Here is an 18,536-nt window from a genome sequence, read left to right on the forward strand (position 1 = left end):
AAAGAAATACATCACATATAGCTCCTGGGCTATATGGATGCATTTCATCCCTGCCAGTTTTCCTAAAAAGAGCGGGAGAAAAGGCCGCCGTGAAGGGGGCGGAGCCTATCTCCTCAGCACACAAGCGCCATTTTCCCTCACAGTTCCGCTGGAAGGAAGGCTCCCAGACTCTCCCCTGCAGTCCTGCTACAGAATCAGGGTAAAACAAGAGAGGGGGGGCACTATTGGCAGCTAATATAAAACAGCAGCTATAAAGGGAGTAACACTTACATAAGGTTATCCCTGTATATATATAGCGCTCTGGTGTGTGCTGGCAAACTCTCCCTCTGTCTCCCCAAAGGGCTCGTGGGGTCCAGTCCTCTTTCAGAGCATTCCCTGTGTGTGTGCTGGGTGTCGGTACGATTGTGTCGACATGTATGAGGAGGAAAATGATGTGGAAGCAGAGCAATTGCCTGTGTTAGTGATGTCACCCCCTAGGGAGTCGACACCTGACTGGATGGTCGTATTTAAAGAATTACGTGACAGTGTCAGCACTTTGCAAAAAACTGTTGACGACATGAGACAGCCGGCAAATCAATTAGTGCCTGTTCAGGCGTCTCAGACACCGTCGGGGGCGCTAAAACGCCCGTTACCTCAGATGGTCGACACAGACACGGATACTGAATCCAGTGTCGACGGTGAGGAGACAAACGTAATGTCCAGTAGGGCCACACGTTACATGATCACGGCAATGAAGGAGGCATTGAATATTTCTGACACTACAAGTACCACAAAAAAGGGTATTATGTGGGGTGTGAAAAAACTACCAGTAGTTTTTCCTGAATCAGATGAATTAAATGAGGTGTGTGATAAAGCGTGGTTTTCCCCCGATAAAAAACTGCTGATTTCTAATAAATTATTGGCACTATACCCTTTCCCGCCAGAGGTTAGGGCGCGGTGGGAAACACCCCCTAGGGTAGATAAGGCGCTCACACGCTTATCAAAACAAGTGGCGTTACCGTCTCCCGATACGGCCGTCCTTAAGGAACCAGCTGATAGAAGGCTGGAAAATATCCTAAAAGGTATATACACACATACTGGTGTTATACTGCGACCAGCAATCGCCTCAGCCTGGATGTGCAGTGCTGGAGTGGCTTGGTCGGATTCCCTGACGGAAAATATTGATACCCTGGATAGGGACAGTATATTATTAACTATAGAGCATTTAAAGGATGCATTACTATATATGCGAGATGCACAGAGGGATATTTGCACCCTGGCATCTAGAGTGAGTGCGATGTCCATTTCTGCCAGAAGAGCGTTATGGACGCGACAGTGGTCAGGTGATGCGGATTCCAAACGACATATGGAAGTATTGCCGTATAAAGGGGAGGAGTTATTTGGGGTCGGTCTATCGGACCTGGTGGCCACAGCAACGGCTGGAAAATCCACCTTTTTACCCCAGGTCACCTCTCAGCAGAAAAAGACACCGTCTTTTCAAACTCAGTCCTTTCGTTCCCATAAGGGCAAGCGGGCAAAAGGCCACTCATTTCTGCCCCGGGGCAGAGGAAGGGGAAAAAGACTGCACCAGGCAGCCTCTTCCCAGGAGCAGAAGCCCTCCCCCGCTTCTGCCAAGTCTTCAGCATGACGCTGGGGCCTTACAAGCGGACTCAGGCACGGTGGGGGGCCGTCTCAAGAATTTCAGCGCGCAGTGGGCTCACTCGCAAGTGGACCCCTGGATCCTGCAGGTAGTATCACAGGGGTACAAATTGGAATTCGAGACGTCTCCCCCTCGCCGGTTCCTGAAGTCTGCTCTACCAACGTCTCCCTCCGACAGGGAGGCGGTAGTGGAAGCTATTCACAAGCTGTATTCCCAGCAGGTGATAATCAAGGTACCCCTCCTACAACAGGGAAAGGGGTATTATTCCACGCTGTTTGTGGTACCGAAGCCGGACGGCTCGGTGAGACCAATTTTAAATCTAAAATCCTTGAACACTTACATAAAAAGGTTCAAATTCAAGATGGAGTCACTCAGAGCAGTGATAGCGAACCTGGAAGAAGGGGACTATATGGTGTCTCTGGACATCAAAGATGCTTATCTCCATGTCCCAATCTACCCTTCTCACCAAGGGTACCTCAGGTTTGTGGTACAAAACTGTCATTATCAGTTTCAGACGCTGCCGTTTGGATTGTCCACGGCACCATGGGTCTTTACCAAGGTAATGGCCGAAATGATGATTCTTCTTCGAAGAAAAGGCGTCTTAATTATCCCTTACTTGGACGATCTCCTGATAAGGGCAAGGTCCAGGGAACAGTTAGAGGTCGGTGTAGCACTATCTCAGGTAGTGCTACGTCAGCACGGGTGGATCCTAAATATCCCAAAATCACAGCTGATTCCAACAACACGTCTACTGTTCCTGGGGATGATTCTGGACACAGTCCAGAAAAAGGTGTTTCTCCCGGAGGAGAAGGCCAGGGAGTTATCCGAGCTAGTCAGGAAACTCCTAAAACCAGGCCAAGTGTCAGTGCATCAATGCACGAGAGTCCTGGGAAAAATGGTGGCTTCTTACGAAGCGATTCCATTCGGAAGATTCCATGCAAGAACTTTTCAGTGGGATCTGCTGGACAAATGGTCCGGATCGCATCTTCAGATGCATCAGCGGATAACCCTATCTCCAAGGACAAGGGTGTCTCTCCTGTGGTGGTTACAGAGTGCTCATCTTCTAGAGGGCCGCAGATTCGGCATTCAGGATTGGATGCTGGTGACCACCGATGCCAGCCTGAGAGGCTGGGGAGCAGTCACACAGGGAAGAAATTTCCAGGGCTTGTGGTCAAGCATGGAAACGTCTCTTCACATAAATATCCTGGAACTAAGGGCCATTTACAATGCCCTAAGTCAAGCAAGGCCTCTGCTTCAGGGTCAGTCGGTATTGATCCAATCGGACAACATCACGGCAGTCGCCCACGTCAACAGACAGGGCGGCACAAGAAGCAGGAGGGCAATGGCAGAAGCTGCAAGGATTCTTCGCTGGGCGGAAAATCATGTGGTGGCACTGTCAGCAGTGTTCATTCCGGGAGTGGACAACTGGGAAGCAGACTTCCTCAGCAGACACTACCTCCACCCGGGGGAGTGGGGACTTCACCCAGAAGTCTTTCAAGTGATTGTAAACCGTTGGGAAAAACCAAAGGTGGACATGATGGCGTCCCGTCTCAACAAAAAAACTGGACAGATATTGCGCCAGGTCAAGGGACCCTCAGGCAATAGCAGTGGACGCTCTGGTAACACCGTGGGTGTACCAGTCGGTGTATGTGTTCCCTCCTCTGCCTCTCATTCCAAAAGTACTGAGAATCATAAGAAGGAGAGGAGTGAAGACTATACTCGTGGCTCCGGATTGGCCAAGAAGAACTTGGTACCCGGAACTGCAAGAGATGCTCACGGAGGACCCGTGGCCTCTACCTCTAAGAAAGGACCTGCTCCAGCAGGGACCTTGTCTGTTCCAAGACTTACCGCGGCTGCGTTTGACGGCATGGCGGTTGAACGCCGGATCCTGATGGAAAAAGGCATTCCAGATGAAGTCATCCCTACCCTGATCAAAGCCAGGAAGGATGTAACTGCGAAACATCACCGCATTTGGCGAAAATATGTTTCCTGGTGTGAGGCTAAGAAGGCCCCCACAGAGGAATTTCAACTGGGTCGTTTCCTGCATTTCCTGCAAGCAGGACTGTCTATGGGCCTAAAATTAGGATCCATTAAGGTTCAAATTTCGGCCCTGTCGATCTTCTTCCAGAAAGAACTGGCTTCATTGCCTGAAGTTCAGACGTTTGTCAAGGGGGTACTGCATATACAACCTCCTTTTGTGCCACCAGTGGCACCTTGGGATCTCAATGTAGTTTTAGGGTTCCTAAAATCACATTGGTTTGAACCACTCACCACTGTGGAATTAAAATATCTCACATGGAAGGTGGTCATGCTGTTAGCTCTGGCGTCAGCCAGGCGTGTCTCAGAAATGGCGGCTTTGTCATATAAAAGCCCTTACCTAATTTTTCATTCAGACAGGGCAGAATTGAGGACTCGTCCTCAATTTCTCCCTAAGGTGGTTTCAGCGTTTCACATGAACCAACCTATTGTGGTGCCTGCGGCTACTAGGGACTTGGGGGACTCCAAGTTGTTGGACGTAGTCAGGGCCCTGAAAATATATGTTTCCAGGACGGCTGGAGTCAGAAAATCTGACTCGCTGTTTATCCTGTATGCACCCAACAAGCTGGGTGCTCCTGCTTCTAAGCAGACGATTGCACGTTGGATTTGTAGTACAATTCAGCTTGCACATTCTGTGGCAGGACTGCCACAGCCAAAATCTGTTAAAGCCCATTCCACAAGAAAAGTGGGCTCATCTTGGGCGGCTGCCCGAGGGGTCTCGGCTTTACAACTTTGCCGAGCAGCTACTTGGTCAGGGGCAAACACGTTTGCAAAATTTTACAAATTCGATACCCTGGCTGAGGAGGACCTGGAGTTCTCTCATTCGGTGCTGCAGAGTCATCCGCACTCTCCCGCCCGTTTGGGAGCTTTGGTATAATCCCCATGGTCCTTACGGAAGTCCCAGCATCCACTAGGACGTCAGAGAAAATAAGAATTTACTTACCGATAATTCTATTTCTCATAGTCCGTAGTGGATGCTGGGCGCCCATCCCAAGTGCGGATTGTCTGCAATACTTGTATATAGTTATTGTTACAAAAAAATCGGGTTGTTTATTGTTGTGAGCCATCTTTTCAGAGGCTCCTACGTTTATCATACTGTTAACTGGGTTCAGATCACAGGTTGTACAGTGTGATTGGTGTGGCTGGTATGAGTCTTACCCGGGATTCAAAATCCTTCCTTATTATGTACGCTCGTCCGGGCACAGTATCCTAACTGAGGCTTGGAGGAGGGTCATAGGGGGAGGAGCCAGTGCACACCAGCTAGTCTAAAGCTTTTACTTTTTGTGCCCAGTCTCCTGCGGAGCCGCTATTCCCCATGGTCCTTACGGAAGTCCCAGCATCCACTACGGACTATGAGAAATAGAATTATCGGTAAGTAAATTCTTATTTTTACACATTACGGCAGACAGCGTGCCCTTGTTACACATTACGGCAGACAGCGTGCCCTTGTTACACATTACGGCAGACAGCGTGCCCTTGTTACACATTGCGGCAGACAGCGTGCCCTTGTTACACATTGCGGCAGACAGCGTGCCCTTGTTACACATTGCTGCAGACAGCGTGCCCTTGTTACACATTGCGGCAGACAGCGTGCCCTTGTTACACATTGCGGCAGACAGCGTGCCCTTGTTACACATTGCGGCAGACAGCGTGCCCTTGTTACACATTGCGGCAGACAGCGTGCCCTTGTTACACATTGCGGCAGACAGCGTGCCCTTGTTACACATTGCGGCAGACAGCGTGCCCTTGTTACACATTGCGGCAGACAGCGTGCCCTTGTTACACATTGCGGCAGACAGCGTGCCCTTGTTACACATTGCGGCAGACAGCGTGCCCTTGTTACACATTGCGGCAGACAGCGTGCCCTTGTTACACATTGCGGCAGACAGCGTGCCCTTGTTACACATTGCGGCAGACAGCGTGCCCTTGTTACACATTGCGGCAGACAGCGTGCCCTTGTTACACATTGCGGCAGACAGCGTGCCCTTGTTACACATTGCGGCAGACAGCGTGCCCTTGTTACACATTGCGGCAGACAGCGTGCCCTTGTTACACATTGCGGCAGACAGCGTGCCCTTGTTACACATTGCGGCAGACAGCGTGCCCTTGTTACACATTGCGGCAGACAGCGTGCCCTTGTTACACATTGCGGCAGTCCCCCCTTGTTACACATTGCGGCAGGCAGTCCCCCCTTGTTACACATTGCGGCAGGCAGTCCCCCCTTGTTACACATTGCGGCAGGCAGTCCCCCCTTGTTACACATTGCGGCAGGCAGTCCCAACAAATAAAGAAATAAAGAGACAGAAAGAAATAAAGAGAGAGAAAGAAAGTAGAATCCTACTTACCCTCTCCGCTGGCTCAGGCTCCTCGTGCAGCTTGACGATTCCCGGGCAGTAGACGAGGTGGAGGAGGGAGCCGCAGCAGCGCTGTGTTATTGGTGGAGGCGCTGCTGCTGCTGCCCCCCTGCTTCACTATAGTCTGTTCTCGGAAGACAGCCTATAGTGAAGCAGAGGGGCAGCAGCAGCAGCGCCTCCACCAGTAACAAAGCGCTGCTGCGGCTCCCTCTTTCACCTCCGTCCTCCTCCTTCCCCCGTCCGTGCCGCTGCTCTTCTCCTCTGTGGGCGGCTGTGCGCTACGGGCAGCGGTTGCCCGCAGCGCACAGCGGCATTTAATGAGTCAGTTTGACTCATTACATGCTTGGGCCCCTGGACAGAGGCGGGCCCCAGTGCAACGCACTGCTTGCCCTGCCGGTAGTTCCGCCTCTGCAAGAGCCCATAGGCGCCACCTGATAACCAGAAATTGGATAAAACTGAAAAATACAAGGCAATTACATCAAACACACATACCCCACAGTAAGAATTCCAAGGACCGTAGTCGCACAGCAATACAATATGAAAATAGTAAAATATAACACATCTGCCCATACTGTACATAACAAAGCCTCTAAAACCCAGTGAAGTGCGGTGAGGCACAACCTTTCCTGTCATAAGCCAGAGTTTTGACTGTATAAAGTATATGAAAAATACAAATTATCTTCTTTGTGCAGTATTATTCAATCATTTCTATAGTGAAAACTCTGCAGTAAAAGTCTATGGAAGGTGAGGCAGTGCCTACCTTTTCCGCACATCTCTGATCAAATCTCACCAAATTCCCAGCAGTATATACGGGATGTAGTTATGTGACCGGCGGTCAGGAGACCGCCTGCACAATACCTCCCCCCTACATCCCGCCCCCTTAGAATCCCGACAGTCTGCATTCCAACTAGCAGGGACTATTCTGTGTCCACAAGACCCAGGGGCTGCTTGCGCTCGCTGCCCCCCCTCCCCCCTGCCAGCCATCTCGTTGACTGGATACCGATGTTGGTCACGCATACCCAACCCGTATATACTGCTGCACCTGTGTATAATGCCCACATGAACCCTTTGACCCATATATTGTGTGTAAATCTGGCTCTGGTACTGATACCTGAGCAATTTACCTCACTGCTAAAAAAACCCCACCCTGTATGACCTAACCCCAACCCAGGCATACTTGGACCACTCCCCCTTCCTCTTCCCCTTAGAACCAAACCCCCAACACATGGCCTACCTGGACCCCCCTTCCTTCCCCCACCCAAATAAAGGATAATGAAAATACATAAATGACAAGGGCATTGTACAAAATGACCCTAGACCCAGCTCTCCCGCACTATAAAAAAATGGCATGACTCCCATACGTGATACTTGGCATTTTACAAACATATATGTCATTAATACAAAACGATGGACTACTAAATATTGAATATTAATCCAGCCAGACCTCAGCCTCCTGTGAGAACAGAGCCATCCCCGTCCACCCAAAGGCGTGCAGAAAAGTATATCCGGTACGCTAAAAAGGAGACCTGGCACCTCGACCCCTCCAACAGGATTAGAGAGCGGATCTGTGGAAAAACCCCTGCGAAGTCGAAAACATCCAAGAGCGGAGAGGATATCAACTCTGGTATAGGCATAACCATTGGACAGGATAAAGCCAAATAACACTCTTTCATAGTTGACCTAAGAACAGCTGCTGCAGATCTTGAGGATACAGCCACCCCAGCACCTTCCCGAATCTTCCAAAGGGCATAGCAGGGAGGGAGAGAGTCCACCTCCCAGTCTCCAATCTTATCGAGAAGCCTCTGGCCTGAAGAATCTGTTGCAAGGAGCTACCCATATTGAAAATATACAGTAGCAGAGCCGTATGATATCAGCAAAAGCAGGTGCTGTATAACGAATCAGCGGGAGAAGATATCCACAGGTTAGGAGATCCAGAGCAGTAGGAATATGGAGTATCAACAATGAAGGAGCCCAGTGTCAAGATGGTGGTGGCTAGCACACCGTGCACCTCTATCACCAGCGCTCACCAGTGTAAGCTGCATCAAATAGAGAATGGCCGCCGGCCCTTTAAACCACCACCAGGTGATGGGAACCAAGAGGAGAGTCTCGCCAGGAGCAGCAAGAGAACAGGATCACCACTCAAGAGAAGGATGGTAGACACAGGAGTAGCGTTCTGCTGGGCGTCTCTGAGCTGCAGCAGCAATGCGGCTGAGATCCAAGATGATGACAGGCACTGCTAGCGTGCCTAAGCAAAGCACCAGGAGGTTGCCACTTGCAGCAGAGGGACCGGAACCCCAGGAGAAACGATGGAGACCAGAAGGAAACCACCAGGCAAGCAGCACCCTGGCAGGCAGGCACAGGAGATAGAGAACATAGGCAGGAACACTAGATCACACAGGAAGGACCAGCCGACACAGTCCTCCAGGGAATAAACATCGATGTGGAACCTCAAGAAGCCACCCCAACGCATCGGAGAGAACAGGAGATGATAACCCACAGATATCAGCCACTGGGATTCTGGAGCAGCCAGGTAAACAGGATAACACCCAGGATATATGCAGAAGAGCTGGCAAGATGCTGCCTTTGCCATGCTACTCCACCGGGCACACATTATTACTACACCTGGCTAAAATACTATTACTGAATATTATGTTTTTTTATTTGTGAGAGTAAGAACACTTTTCCATTATTGTATTCATGATTGTACTGTATTCAAGCAGTTAGGTCACAATTAGAAATGTTTCCTTTTAAATATGGTCCCCTCTCTCCAATTTATTTTAAATTCTTTTGATCATTATCTTTAGGGAAAGTTACAAGAAGGGATGGTGTGTGAGAGACTGGACTTTGTTTGGGCTACACATCAGATATGTTTCTGTCTTTACAGCACTTGTTCTTCAACTCTGACTGACATGCTAGCTTCCAGCTAGAGCTGAAATAACTGGTTAATTTTTTTTTCCTTTCATTTCCATTCTCTACGTTATAATACAGTACATGATGACAGTTACTGTAACTCTCCTGAAGGGGTATACAGGAGTCACAATTACTGCATTCTACTGACTGCTTGCAGAGATGACCGAGCAGTCTCCAGCCAGTCAGGATGGTTGCTGATTGCCTGGAATCCCCATGTGTCATTTCCAGCCGAAGGCTCTGTGTTTGCTATAGTCTTATCTGGTTATGACCATTGTGAATAATATTAAAATGCAGAATTGTTTATTTTATATTGTTTGTGTTTATACTTGCTTTCATTATAATTGAATTCTTAGATTTTTACAATTTAAACATAATTTCCTTTTTGCTTGGTGATGTAACATTTGCCACAGAGGAGTAATTAAACTAGTGTGAAGATGCCATCTGATATAACATTTACTCCTAACCTTTGCTTCATTAGGAGACTGCCAGCCATGCCCAAGAGTCAGCAAACAGAAATGCCTTTGTGGACGGAAAGTTGCAGAGCGGCTGTGTGCAAGTCCGACCTGGCAGTGCGAACTTGTGAGTCTCGTCCTTTCATATCCTCTGTGAACATTCCATAGAAATAGTTTTTTTTTTGTATATTATGCAAAGGATTTTTTTTTTTCTGCGCATGTTCTTATAGTATTACTAACAGTTCAGCTGAACCTAAACCATAGCAATAGCACATCAGAAAACTGTTTAAAGTATATAAGCAGCATAGCAGCTGGAGGGCATTAGTTATGCCTTCGGCACAGAGGCAGGCCTCCTTCACTTTGCCAGTACTGAGGCCTGGGATGCTTTTGACATGAGTGGAGGTGCAGTGAAATAACAGTCCAGCAATGGTCACTCAGCATCAGTCCTATTCTCCTGCACACAGTCTCCCTCAGCCCTTCCCTTATTACGGCTTATTGAGGCTGAGTTTTTCAGTGGTAAGGATAGGGAAAGCTGGTGTTTTGCTCCAAATATGTTCTGCAATTGAAACAAATGATCACCAGAGCTTACATTCTAATATTAAATAAGTGAATATGAAAAGGCACAAGTGAATATTTGAGCAGCCACTTGTAAATGTTTTGTGGAGTTGTATTAATGCATCTTTTATTTTAGGTCTGTGGAAAACCATTACCTTGTAGTAACCACACCTGTGAGCAGGTGTGCCATTCCGGCCTGTGCGGACAGTGTCCTCGTTCAGGAAATCGTTTGTGCCCGTGTGGAAAATCAAGTACGGTTCTCAGAATGTATTGAATTTTTTTATTCATTTCAATATTCTTTTTGCACACTCCTCAGTGTATGTGTACTGTAAACTCTACAATGGAAAGGATTGGCAGACCGTGTAAGGGGGAAAGTGCTTGTATTATCGACTCCATGTCAGAGTGTTCGTGTTTTTGAAAGGGATAAATACTAATTCATTATTGACTTCCTTAGCTATTGTACAAGGTAAGCCTCTGCTGTCTCACATCTGACATGACCCCTGTCTGTGTAAGCAGTATGGTGCTATATGTCCGAATGTAAACTCCTTTTAGACGTACACAAGTTTGGTAACTGCTCTTATCCAATTAGTAATGTCATCCAGGTGCAATAGACATACACAGTATAGATAGACAAAAAGTCACAACATACACAGCAGTAACTTGTTTTAATATGGGTGATCTTGTGCTAGGAGAGACCTATATTATTTGGTGGGTGTCAAAATGCTATAATATGTTTCAGTTGTTTCCCCTGAGCCCATTAATGACAGTGATTTCTTTTAAAGCTTTTGGTTCAAGTACAAGTAGTTTATGGGGAGGAAGTAATGGGGTCCGAGCTTACAAACTTGCAGATTTTTCCCTTGTCGGGATCAGTTTTGTTGTAAAGGCAAAACCAACCGAATACCACAAGTCGTATGAGAACATCTGCGCTGCAGGACAGGACATGTGTCCGTTCTCAGAGCGGGTATAATCCTACAGATCAGAGCATGATCGTTATAGACCTGTCCTGGCAGCACATGAAATTCTGTTCTGTATTTGTAAGAGATTATTGATATATTCAGAGGTGTTAATGTAATATGCATATTACACGTCCTACTCTTTTCTTCTGTCTTCAGAGTACAGCCTGCCCTGTACAGAAGATGTCCCTACCTGTGGTGATAGCTGTGACAAGGCTCTGGAGTGTGGTATACACGCGTGTTCGCAGCGCTGCCACAGAGGTCCCTGTGAGACATGCAGACAGGTCAGTGAACATTACACTTGCTGGCCATACAGCTAGTATTGAACATATTAAAAAAGTAATGCTTGCCATGTGACCTAAACAAAAGGGTCTCTAGGCGCATGAATTGAACAAAAGTAATACTGGGCACAGTTGCGCACCAAGAGGTAGGGGCTGCCAATGTTTGTGCACCTTTTATGGTTATAGCTTTTATTTCCAACAATTATTGCCATTCTTGCCTGAATCCATTCAATTGTCAATTTTAAAAATGATTACATTAACAACAAATGTTTTTTTTTTTTTTTTTAAGGGTAACATTGAAGGGTTAATTTAGTTAGCCATGAGCGAGGCTAAGTGCCATTGCAACGGTACCTTATCTTGTCCCAGATACGCAGATTTTTGTACTCTGCTCTATGGGGCTGCAGACAAAAATCCACGAGTTGGTGGTTACTGTTGGTGTGGCATCATGACTAATTGAATTAACCCCTACAATGCATTTGTCATAGAAAATAGTAATAAGGTTCAAATGCTTGAAATTTTAAATTACTTTTTTTTTTCTCCAAAGACTAATCTTCTTCTTTATTGAAGCATTTAAGCACAAATTAGTATGCAATACAATAAGAAAAATGATTATACAATGGAAATATAATGCATAGTAGGTAATAAATTCATAAACATATACAGGACATGACATTAGAGACAGAGGCAGAACTCTGGGAGGCAATGGAGTCATCTGCCGCCGGGCTCCTGCTCTGAAGGGGGGCTCCTATCCTCCCATTCTGTGACACCATTGAATTAAGTTAATTGATAGCTGTCGCTGTCTTTTCAGTGGCCGACTTTCTCACTGGTCCCTGCACCTTACAAATCACACCCTCTTTATTATACTGAATATACACATTTTACAAGTGTCACATCCAGGATTCGAAACCATGACCTATTACACTGGAAGCAGACACCTTACTGATGAAGCTGTTTGCTCCTGTATAGGAAATATGAGAATTTTAACTATATGAAGATACTTCTCTGACAATTACACGTAACTTTTTATATAGTTAGCATTCTCATGCTTCCTCTACAAGAGCAAATAACTCCATCAGTAAAGTGTCTGCTGTTAGTGTAACAGGTCATGGCTTCTAATCCTGGGTATGACTGCTAAGAAATGTGTGATTTAAAATAAAAGACAATTAAATGTATAAATACAGTATATGAAAAATGTTCAGAACACTCCACACACACACACACGCACACGCACACATACATATATACATACATACATACATACATACATATATTTATCTTAATATAGGAAATAGGGGGGCACCAATATTTATCTTTCCTCCGGGCAACTGTGACGAACTTACGCCACTGATTGGAGATGAAGGAAAAATAAAGGAGTGGAAGAACTGGATCCAAACCAAAACATAATGATAAAGGATGAGGGTTTCAGCCCAAATACTAAGACTTTGAATAATAATAGAACATTCAGCACACAAGTGAAAGAGTCATGTAGTGGAGGGTTAAGAGATCGGTAAGTGAATTGAGGATCTTGAGTACACATACAAGTCTCTTTTCAGATCGTACCATTAAAACACTTCCATAGTTGTTACCAAAGTGTGAAGGGAAAGGTGGATCTACTTTTCTGTAGGGAGGCCTCCAGCCAATCCATCCTGAAGACATGGAAGAGCTTCTCTAAAGAGTGAGAAGGAAAGGGGAGTAGCCTGTATCCATTGTTAGATGTATTTTTTGGCCATGATGTAGACTGCCTCTAAGCTCCTTTAACCACTTGTGTATATTTTGGCAAGATCCTGAAAATAACTCATTCAGGTGTAAGAGGGGAAGGTAGGAGGGTCTACTAGGCTTGGCCGGCAGTCTCGGCGAGCGTAAAAGAGCCTCTTGCGGGCACGGTAGCGCGCCATGCTATTTATTCTCCCTCCAGGGGTGTCGTGGACACCCCAAGAGGGAAAATTGTTGCTGGTATACCAGCAGTTGGATCCGGACAGGCAGGATATCGAGTGCCACCCAGGTAGGAAACTAAATGACAACTAATATATTGACGCAGTAGGGCCCAGAATATCCATATAATTTAAAATGCTTTAATAAAACCTAAGATATTTTAAATAAGACCATTAATAGCATCCAAATGAATGTACATTCTTTAAACAAAGTGCAAGTAACATGGTTTTCGATGTCCATCACGTGCTCTTTTATGGATTCTAATTCTTGATGAACAAAGGAAAGCTCTTGCTCCACTCACTCTTGAATTGCAGCTATCATCTGCTTTCTGTTCCAGGGAGTCCGTGTGGGTTCCCAGGGAAACAATATCGGTCTTTAAAGTCCTGTATGACAACACAGGTGCATTTGATAGTGGACTTGATAAGGTGCATCAGTTTCTGTGTAGAGCAAACCATTCCAAAAGGTGCTGGGCCCTCGAGTCAGGAGAAAAAAAGCCCGGAATACTGCTCAGGTGAAGGGGCGCTATCTTTTCTCTAACGTCCTAGTGGATGCTGGGGACTCCGTAAGGACCATGGGGAATAGACGGGCTCCGCAGGAGACAGGGCACTTTAAGAAAGAATTAGGACTACTGGTGTGCACTGGCTCCTTCCTCTATGCCCCTCCTCCAGACCTCAGTTAGAATCTGTGCCCGGACAGAGCTGGGTGCACTTTAGTGAGCTCTCCTGAGCTTGCTAATAAGAAAGTATTTTGTTAGGATTTTTTATTTTCAGAGAGATCTGCTGGCAACAGACTCTCTGCTACGTGGGACTGAGGGGAGAGAAGCAGACCTACTAACTGCGGATAGGTCTTGCTTCTTAGGCTACTGGACACCATTAGCTCCAGAGGGATCGAACACAGGAACGCACCCTTGGTCGTCCGATCCCGGAGCCGCGCCGCCGTCCCCCTCGCAGCGCCAGAAGCCGGCGTGAAGAAGCAAGAAGACTTCGAAAGCGGCGGCAGAAGACTCCAGTCTTCATATGAGGTAGCGCACAGCACTGCAGCTGTGCGCCATTGCTCCCACATTACACCCGCACACTCCGGTCACTGTAGGGTGCAGGGCGCGCGCCCTGGGCAGCAATTAGGAACCTCTTGGCAAAAAGCAGCATATATACAGTTGGGCACTGTATATATGCATGAGCCCCCGCCATTATTTTACACAAAATCGCGGGACAGAAGCCCGCCGCTGAGGGGGCGGGGCTTCTTCCTCAGCACTCACCAGCGCCATTTTCTCTCCACAGCTCCGCTGAGAGGAAGCTCCCCACGCTCTCCCCTGCAGAAGCATAGAAGAGGGTGAAAAAGAGAGGGGGGGGCACATAAATTTGGCGTAAAAACAATATATACAGCAGCTACTGGGTTAACACTAAGTTACTGTGTGATTCCTGGGTCATATAGCGCTGGGGTGTGTGCTGGCATACTCTCTCTCTGTCTCTCCAAAGGGCCTTGTGGGGGAACTGTCTTCAAATAGAGCATCCCCTGTGTGTGTGTGGTGTGTCTGTACGTGTGTGTCGACATGTCTGAGGTAAAAGGCACCCCTAAGGAGGAGATGGAGCAAATATGTGTGTGAGAGGGTGTCTCCGTCGACAACGCCGACACCTGTTTGGATATGTGTAAGTGCTAAGGTGAATTTATTGCACAAAAGATTAGAGAACAGACAGGAAATCTACCCATGTCTGTCCCTATGGCGCAGAGACCTTCAGAGTCTCACAATGCTCACTACCCAAAATAATAGACACTGATATCGACACGGAGTTTGACTCCAGTGTCGACTACGATAATGCAAAGTTACAGCCAAAATGGCAGAAAAGTATTCAATATATGATTATTGTAATAAAGATGATTGGCATATCACTGATGACTCATCTGTTCCTGACACAAGGGTACACATGTTTAAGGGGAAGAAAGCTGAGGTAAATTTCCCTCCTCTCATGAGGAAAAAGAGCGGGAATTTCCAGACAAGAGACTGCAGCTTCCCACAAAGAATTCTCAGGCAGTACCCTTTCCCCACTAGGGCCAGGATGTGATGGGAATCTTCCCCTAGGGTGTCACGTTTGCCCAGAAGGTAGCCCTAGCTATTCTCAGGGATCCTGCAGATAGCGTGCACATTCTGGTACACTACTCAGACCGGCGATTGTGTCGGCATGGGTTTATAGCGCTGTGGCGGCGTGGACAGCAGAAATTGAGACCCTAGTGTATATATATATATATATAATATAGAGAGAGAGTCCTGTACTCGCATCAAAATTCCAGGATGGGTGCTATCCCAACAGAACAGGTCTGCTGAATCTATAGATGTCCACGAAGGTGGCGGGCGCACTCTCACACATATTAATGTTCACAAACTTTGTTTAATATCCAATGTTCTTTATAGCAGCCTTCATAAATCGACGTTTCGATCCTTCCACAGGATCTTTTTCAAGAAAGGCAGTACGATATCATATTTCAAAATGTGCAATCGTTAAACAATGCCTAAAAAGAATACAAGAAAGAGAAGAGACTCAGCCTCCCAGGCCCCTTGATGATGGCAGAAAAACTATGTGGACCGGGCTTCAATTACCCTGTGCACATAGTGACTATAATCAATCTAGTTAAAATGTTGCTTAATGAAACACCTTCAACCATAGTGTAATAAAACACCCACGTGTTCAAGACAGCCATGTTAGTCCCTAAAGGTATGCACAGTTCTTTACAACCAAAGGTATCTCAATCCACCATGTGACACACTGGTGAAAATGCTGTATATAAAAAAAAAAAACTCACACCGGAGACTCACATAGGACCAGCGGTTACTTAAACGCAGCTTTAAAATCGGAATAACAATGTTCAAAGCCGAAAACATGCCAGTTTCGTAGGTAGTCCTGAGGAGACTGCATGTATATAATAACAATGGTTAAACAACTTACACGTTCCTTACAGTCAAAACAGAAAGTGGGCAAGATCGACATAACTGTTACCTATAGTCATCATGCTCAAGATGTGATGTATCCTGAGGTCATGGAAGTCAGCTGCTCAGCGCAACCTGCTGGAACAATATTAACTATTCAGTGTGCGGGCTCTAAGCATAAGCACAAAGCGTGTCCAAAAGGTTTACACAAACATATCAACAACGTGTGGATAAAAACATGGGGAGGCAAAACTAAGAAACCAGGTTTACCGTGTGCTGTGATCTGCCGCGTGTTCCCAGGATGCATGCTCTGTCTAGCAATGCCCCTGATGCCTATATACCCCTAAACCGGAAGTGCGCTCGTTCTGGGAAAACAACTCGGCAGATATCAATTCTAGAGTGGCCCCGCAGATAAGGGCGGGGCTGTGGTCATCCAAGACTGGCAGGACTATGATCGAGAGATCATGCGTCAACTAGCCGACAGGGAGACATATAAGCAAGTCGATTCGAATCCTGTTGTGGGCATCAAACGTGTTGTAGATGAGTGCCTGAGAAGAGGGAGAAATAATGGTTGGTTTGATGAGGAATTATTCTCCTATTTATCTGTTGAGTACCCTCGGTGTCCAATCTTATATACTCTACCGAAGGTCCATAAAACCTTGGTACAACCCCCTGGACGGCCCATCATAGCAGCGGAAGGCTCTCTACTACAGCCGTTGGCCAAATTTGTTGATAGCGTCCTCCAACCCATTGTGGTAGAAAGTATGAGCTACATAAAAGACACTGGTGATTTCCTTCAACAATTGAAAAATGTTGATTGTAAGCACATTCCATGCGCTTTGGCTACAATGGACGTGAATTCATTGTATACAGTTATCCCACACGATGGAGGATTGGAAACAGTGCGAGCCGCACTGACATCGCACCCGACCTCCAATGTACCCACCGAAAGCATAATTGAACTCACAGAATTGGTATTGCGTTCTAATCATTTCCTATATAAAGATCAGTACTTTGTACAATTGGCAGGGACGGCGATGGGGTCCAATTTGGCCCCGTCGTACGCCAACCTATACATGACTAACTATGAAACAACCCAGATCTTTCCACGCTATGGTCACCAAATTTTATTTTATCGTCGTTTTATCGATGATATTTTTTTACTGTGGCTCGGTACTGAGTCTTCATTTCACACCATGGTAAACCAACTTAACCAGTTGGACAGTCCTATTAAGTTCACCTCTAGTTTTTCAGGGTCTGAAATTAATTTTTTAGACGTACACATTCAAAAGGTGGGGGATCGTTTTGTCACCTCAGTCTATAGAAAACCTACGGACAGAAATTTGACGCTGCATGCGACCAGCCATCACCCCCCTGCACTAAAGGAGAACTTGCCAGTGTCCCAATTTCTAAGAGTATTAAGAATTAATTCAGACAGTACTAATATAGAAATCCAACTCCAAGAGGTCCACGATCGCTTTCTAGAACGTGGATATACGCATAGGACACTGTCATTGTGTTTATCTCGAGCTCGGGACATTTTTTCAGGCACACGACAGAAGAACAGGGACCGATTAGACAATCGTCTAGTCTTTGCGACACGGTACGATAACTACTCTGGTCACCTCAAGAAGGTACTTAAAAAACACTGGCCCATTGTCAGTACTGATCCTGCATTGCCTTTTTCACGTATGAATCCCCCCATGTTGGCTTATCGTAGGGGACCGAATCTAAAGCAAATGCTTATGAGACCTGTATTATATCCTAATGCCCCCATGTCTACCACACAGTTATTGCAGCAGAAACCAGGCTGTTTCTCTTGTGGGGGCTGCACCACGTGTCGTTCGATGATGGTGGGACCCACATTTTCCCATCCCCATAACGGCTCTATCATCAAACTTAAATATCATTTACACTGTAGATCCGACTTTGTCATTTACATCTTAAAATGCCCTTGCGGATTGTTCTACGTTGGGCTCACGACGCGAAATTTCAGGGACCGAATGGCGAATCACCGCTCATCCATTTATGTTGCATTGAATAGCGGTAAATCAGACAAACCGGTGGCGCGCCATTTCATTGAAGCCCGTCATCAGGTTGCTAGTTTAAAGTGTAAAATCATTGATTGGGTGCCCCCGAGTGTTACCGGTGGAGACCGGACCAAGAGGCTGAAACAAAGGGAGTGTTATTGGATCAGCCGCTTGGATACGGTATCACTGAGAGGATTAAACGAAAATAACCCCTACGGGGTGTTCCTGTAGAAATCTGTGTCATATATATTGTGTTCTATTTATTGTGTTTGTTTGTTGTTTGTATATATTTTGTTGTTTGTGTGTTATTTTTGTTAGCCCATTCTTCCAGGTCCCTGATGGCATGGATTGAAAGTATTACGATCAAGTTAGGATCATTTAAGATTATATGGTTTTAGCATGTCTTTTCAGAGACATCGTAGTGTTTCAGACAGACCAGTTAGGCACGAGAGCCAGATAGTATCACATTAAGG

General features: G+C 46.4%; 1 protein-coding gene across 1 annotated transcript in view; it reads left to right on the top strand.

The window, feature by feature from the left end:
* The window catches only part of NFXL1 (nuclear transcription factor, X-box binding like 1), a 202,595-nt gene that overhangs the window by 27,033 nt on the left and 157,026 nt on the right, over window positions 1–18,536 (top strand). The window contains exons 8-10 of the mRNA XM_063920974.1: window positions 9,419–9,519; window positions 10,084–10,198; window positions 11,060–11,184. Of these exons, the coding sequence (XP_063777044.1) occupies window positions 9,419–9,519; window positions 10,084–10,198; window positions 11,060–11,184 (341 nt within the window). The remainder of the gene's footprint in view (window positions 1–9,418; window positions 9,520–10,083; window positions 10,199–11,059; window positions 11,185–18,536) is intronic.

Source organism: Pseudophryne corroboree, chromosome 1, assembly GCF_028390025.1.
Source record: "Pseudophryne corroboree isolate aPseCor3 chromosome 1, aPseCor3.hap2, whole genome shotgun sequence".
In the NCBI taxonomy this organism is placed as follows: Eukaryota; Metazoa; Chordata; class Amphibia; order Anura; family Myobatrachidae; genus Pseudophryne; species Pseudophryne corroboree.